The sequence below is a fragment of the Austrofundulus limnaeus genome, unplaced genomic scaffold, assembly GCF_001266775.1.
Source record: "Austrofundulus limnaeus strain Quisiro unplaced genomic scaffold, Austrofundulus_limnaeus-1.0 Scaffold1300, whole genome shotgun sequence".
NCBI classification, from domain to species: Eukaryota; Metazoa; Chordata; class Actinopteri; order Cyprinodontiformes; family Rivulidae; genus Austrofundulus; species Austrofundulus limnaeus.
In genome coordinates, this window is record NW_013953702.1 from 89,274 (window position 1) to 94,766 (window position 5,493).

General features: G+C 46.7%; 2 protein-coding genes across 2 annotated transcripts in view; both read left to right on the forward strand.

Annotated features, from left to right (window-relative positions):
* Window positions 1-5,493, forward strand: part of syt11a (synaptotagmin XIa) — a 31,238-nt gene that overhangs the window by 19,270 nt on the left and 6,475 nt on the right. The window lies entirely within an intron of this gene.
* Window positions 1-5,493, forward strand: part of plin6 (perilipin 6) — a 12,013-nt gene that overhangs the window by 3,514 nt on the left and 3,006 nt on the right. The window contains exons 2-6 of the mRNA XM_014031680.1: window positions 188-216; window positions 310-508; window positions 853-935; window positions 1,007-1,244; window positions 2,742-2,923. Of these exons, the coding sequence (XP_013887134.1) occupies window positions 193-216; window positions 310-508; window positions 853-935; window positions 1,007-1,244; window positions 2,742-2,923 (726 nt within the window). The 5' untranslated portion in view covers window positions 188-192. The remainder of the gene's footprint in view (window positions 1-187; window positions 217-309; window positions 509-852; window positions 936-1,006; window positions 1,245-2,741; window positions 2,924-5,493) is intronic.

The following is a 5,493-nucleotide window of genomic DNA, read 5'->3' on the forward strand; positions in this document are numbered from 1 at the left end:
CTAATGTAGCAGGGCCGTCACAATGATGAAGATGATGATGATGATAATGATGATGATGATAATGATGACGATGATGATGATGACGATGATGCTGATGAGGATGATGATGATGATAATGATGACGATGATGATGATGATGATGATGATGATCTCTCCTTCATTCTGTTTCTCTTTATATTTGCTGAAGAACAAATGGAACACCACACAGATCACAAGGTGAGTCAGGTCTGAGCAGGTTTGTTTTCCAGTATAAAACCAGTTCTGTGGACCTGCTGAGTCTAGAATGACCCGGTCCAACCTGTGTTTCAGTCCAGTGTCCTGCTGAGAGTTTCCCGTCTGCCTCTGGTTCACTCAGCGTTACAGACAGTGAGTGCAACATACTCAGAGTTCAAAGGTCGTTACCTCCTGCTGAACATGATGGCAGGAGTGGCAGAGGTGGGAGTTCGCAGAGTCTCAGGAGAGGCCATGAGACAAGTCAGCCCCCTCCTCCAGAGTCTGGAACCACAGAGTACGTAGACCTGAATGCTGCTGGAACCACAGATCATACTGTAGAGATGTTTACTGTCACTAATGCTGCTAATGCCATGCTAACTGCTGCTAACACCATGCTAACTGCTGCTAATGCCATGCTAACAGCTGCTAACACCATGCTAACAGCTGCTAATGCCATGCTAACTGCTGCTAACACCATGCTAACTGCTGCTAACACCATGCTAACTGCTGCTAACAACTGCTAACACCCTACTTTACTGATAACCTTTGCTAACAGCTGCTAACTTCCTGCTAACTGCTGCTAACACCCTGCTAACCACTGCTAACGCTGTAGTTTATTTGGTTTTTCTATTTCTGCAGTTGACGTTGCCAACAGTTTTGCACTGGATGGACTCGACCGTCTGGAGAAAGCCTTTCCCATCCTGAACGAGTCGACAGATCAGGTTTGTTTTCTCTCTATCAATCAGACCTGAATAGTAAACATGCATAAAGTCTGACTGGTCTCTGTCACCAGGTGTTGACTCACCTGAAAGATGCCTTCTTTGTGACTCTGGACGACGTGGAGGTTTGGGTGGTGGACAGTCTGGACGGAGCTGTGGACCAGCTGGAGCGCGTGGTCGAGGCGGTCCGCCGGGCCGTGAGGCAGCTGCAGGACTCCCAGGTGGGCCAGGCGGCCTCGCTGGGACTGGACAATGTTCTGACTCTCCTGGAGGACGCCACCGCCTTCTACATGCCCCTCCCACCAACACTGCGTGAGTCAGAGACCAGGTGGTTCAGGTCCTGAGGTCCATTTCACAAAAGTCAGATTTCTAAACTCAGGATCTGAGCTGTAAGCTGATCTTGAACTAGCCTTCAACTTGTAAACAGCTGTAATCAGTTGATCTAACACCAAGCCACGCTCAGTTAGGGTTGTTCATTAAAACCAGCTGTAAATAATCTGGGATTAATGCACGTTCACAGTTTGTTTACTGGACCCACTGGGTGGATCACAGATTTCCTGATCAGACATGTGCAGTAAGACACGTGAGTCTCACTTCCTCCAGCAATTTAAGGGTTAATTATGATTCATATGAAGAGAAGAAGAGAAACACCGACTGATGCTGAAATAATTTCAAAAGTAAAAACTTTTTGTGTCTGAATCTGTAAGTTATCTGAGATTAACTAAATGAACAAGATTAAAACGAACATCTGATAACCTGATCGCTGAGCCCTCAAGGCCGTGCTGCTGGGAGCCAGATAGAAAATCCAACTGTTTTGGAACAAAGCAGCCTTGAAATTCCTGCTGCTTTTCAAGTGTCTTTACTGCAAACTCTGAGGTGGTGAAAAAAGCCAATCAGCCGAATATGGGGTCTTCCTCGCCTCACACCGATTGAAGCTCACCCAGAATGTAGTCCATACATGCTGAAGGGTCGCTCCTGAGTTGTGATCCTCATAATCACATCCAGTTTGTGAATTTCCCCCCAGCTGAGAGCCTGTGTGCTTCCAGCCCTGCAGAATCCTTCAAGTGCGTCCGAACAGCTCCTTAAAAGGCCCAATCCACTGTCAGGGTCGCTTTCACTTTTCGATAAATCTGGAACCCTCCTCTGCCGATCAGCAGGAATCCATTTATCATAATCCAATTAAATAAAGATCTTCCATGTCTTCGATGAAAAGTGGTGCTGGTATATCGGACTCCAGCCCCAGGAATCAGACAAATCCAGCAGCAACCGTTCCACCCAGACAACCATGTTCCCCTCGTTCCAAGTGTGGAAAAAAATAGTGTCAATAAACATAAATAAATATAAACATATATAAACATACATAAACATATATAAACATGTATAAACATATATAAACTTGTATAAACATATATAAACATGTATAAACATATATAAACATACATAAACATATATAAACATACAAAAACATATATAAACATACAAAAACATATATAAACATGTATAAACATATATAAACATATGTAAACATACATAAACATATATAAACATGTATAAACATATATAAACATACATAAACATATATAAACATACATAAACATATATAAACATACATAAACATATGTAAACATACATAAACATATATAAACATGTATAAACATATATAAACATACGTAAACATACATAAACATATGTAAACATACATAAACATGTATAAATGTTACAAAAACCAAATGTCGAAGTCTGTAAATAAATGAAATAAGTAAAATGCTGACTCACCACAGCATCAGCTGAAATGTTTCTGGTCCTCAGGGCGGGAGTGGGAGATGAGGGTTCAGGAGTACGAGGATGAAGACGAGGAAGACGAGCCTGGCCCGTGGACCAGAGCCCGCAGCCTCCTGCTGACCCTCAGCCTGCAGCTTTATCACCGGGGGTCAAAGGTCAGAGAGCGGCTGCAGGAGGCCGTCACAACACTGGGGGGCGCTGCAGACCAGGTGAGCACAAACTGCTGTGGCAATGACCAGGACGGAAAGTCAATGAAAGTCCCACCGAGGATAGAAGAACAAGTGTGTGTGTGTGTGTGTGTGTGTGTGTGTGTGTGTGTGTGTGTGTGTGTGTGTGTGGTGGCTACGTGACCAGACACATGTTTCTTCATCATCAAACAGCAGCCTGGTGTCTCCTCCTCTTCCTCAGTGTTTCTGTCGTCTGAACAACAGGAAACAGGTTTTAGATCCAGTCTGAGATACACCAGGGAGAGTCCTCAAAGTTCTGTTAAGATCTGGACCCACAAATAGAACCCAGTCCTGTTCTTCATGGTTCTGATAGAAACCAGTCTAAGATGGACCCTGCAGGTCTGAGCTGGTCTCAGACAGACCCTGCAGGTCTGAGCTGGTCTCAGACAGACCCTGCAGGATCTAAGCAGATCTGGATCAGTTTCCTCTGCAGACGGCTGTAATTACAGCTAATGTTTGCTACGTGCTGCTGCTGCTGCTGACCCTGCTGCTGCTGGAGCTGCTGGAGCTGATGGACCGATAAGACCAGCTGCTGGGTGTCCTCGCCGTCATGGGACACGTGTGTTACATGTTCCACAGCTGAGGGACACAGTATACAGCTGTTACCATGGTAACACAATGCCAAGACATGACATTATTCACTGTTTTCACCCTGAAGGTCAGACCGTGCAGTGAGCTCCATCTCTGCAGGCCTCACCTGAACCACGAGACTTCTGGACCAGAACCAGACCAGAGGACAGGTCTTTACCCAGCATGCACTGCAGCAAAATTAACTGACAGCAGGGACTGGTGTGTCCCTCAGAGACCTCAGGATGTCCCTCAGAGACCTGGTGTGTCCCTCAGAGACCTGGTGTGTCCCTCAGAGACCTCAGGATGTCCCTCAGAGACCTGGTGTGTCCCTCAGAGACCTGGTGTGTCCCTCAGAGACCTCAGGATGTCCCCCAGAGACCTGGTGTGTCCCTCAGAGAACTCAGGATGTCCTCTGAAGTCAAAAACAGAAGAGAGCCTGTGAAACAGTCAGGTTTTGGGTCCAGGTCCTGCAGGTCCTGCAGGTCCTGCAGGTCCTGCAGGTCCTGCAGGGTTGTCCTCACTGTCTGCACCAAAACTAAAACCAGAATCAGTTTCACTTGTAAAAAAGAAAAAGTGGAATATTTGATTATATTGGTATGAAGACAGAGGACAGAGGACAGGACAGAGGACAGAGGACAGGACAGAGGACAGAGGACAGGACAGAGGACAGAGGACAGGACTGAGGACAGAGGACAGAGGACTGAGGACAGAGGACTGAGGACAGAGGACAGAGGACTGAGGACAGAGGTCAGAGGACAGGACAGAGGACAGAGGACTGAGGACAGAGGACAGAGGACTGAGGACCTGCAGGTGTCACGAGGTTCAGCTCACCAAGGAGACAGAGCTGTGCTTCATGAACAGACTCTTTTTTCTGGTCCTTCGTCTCGGTTTGGAGACCAGAAACAGGTTTTTGTTGTGGGTTCAGCTCATTTGGACTAACGAGGTCCCCCTCCTCCCCTCAGCACCTTGTTTCTGGACGTGTCTCTGTGCCCTCACGTGTCCTCACGTGTCCTCACGTGTCCTCACGTGTCCTCACGTGTCCATCAGATTTGGGTCAGGAAGTCAGAGGTCTTGAATGGCCGCCTCTTTTTGACCCAGATACCCTGATGAGACCCTGGTGAGACCCTGGGGAGTTTCCCAGGACTGAACCTGAGGCCGGTCTCTGATTGGCCGGCTGAAACCACCTCAGCTTTGGTCCAGAAACAAAACCAAACCAGATCCATGATGTGGTTCAGGGTCCAGATGTAGACCAGCAGTTTCCAGCTGAGGGACCAGAAACTAAAGTCTGATGATCAGATCTGGTCTGAGCTGAGGCCTCACAGCAGGAAGTCCTGATTTGGACCTGAGTCCAGGTGTTCCTCAGGTGAGCCTGGTCATGATGTGGGCCTGAGACTTTCAGTCAGATTAAAAACATCATCTTGTTTAAGGAGCTCTGATTGGTTGACGTTTGATGATGTCATCAATGTTTTAAACAATCAGGATTTAGAATTAAAGGAAAAAAATAAAGAAAAATCAAACAGGAAGAGGTTTGAGCTTTAATAAAGCTTTTCAAAATAAGAGTCTGGTTCAGTCAGAGGTTTCTGTTTGAGAGAAGAAACTTTATTTTTCATCTTTTATGATGTTTTTCTGAGGATGAATCCAGAAACGAGCAGCTCTGACCTCCTTGCTGCTCCACGCTGTGCTGGCCTGATGCCTCCTGCAGGACTCGCCTCACGTGTCGGGTTCTGCTGCCAGCTCACACTTGGTCTGGGTCCAGATCTGCTCCCTGGACTCTCCTGGGAAACTTCAGCAGCTGCCAACTGGAATCAGATCAGAACCAAAGTCCTGAACCAGACTCATTTGAACTGGACTCATTAGAGCAGAAAACGGTTTTATTTCAACCAACAAACATGAGTTTACACTCACCGGCCACTTTATTAGGTACACCACGCTAGTAACGGGTTGGACCCCCTTTTGCCTTCAGAACTGCCTCAATTCTTCGT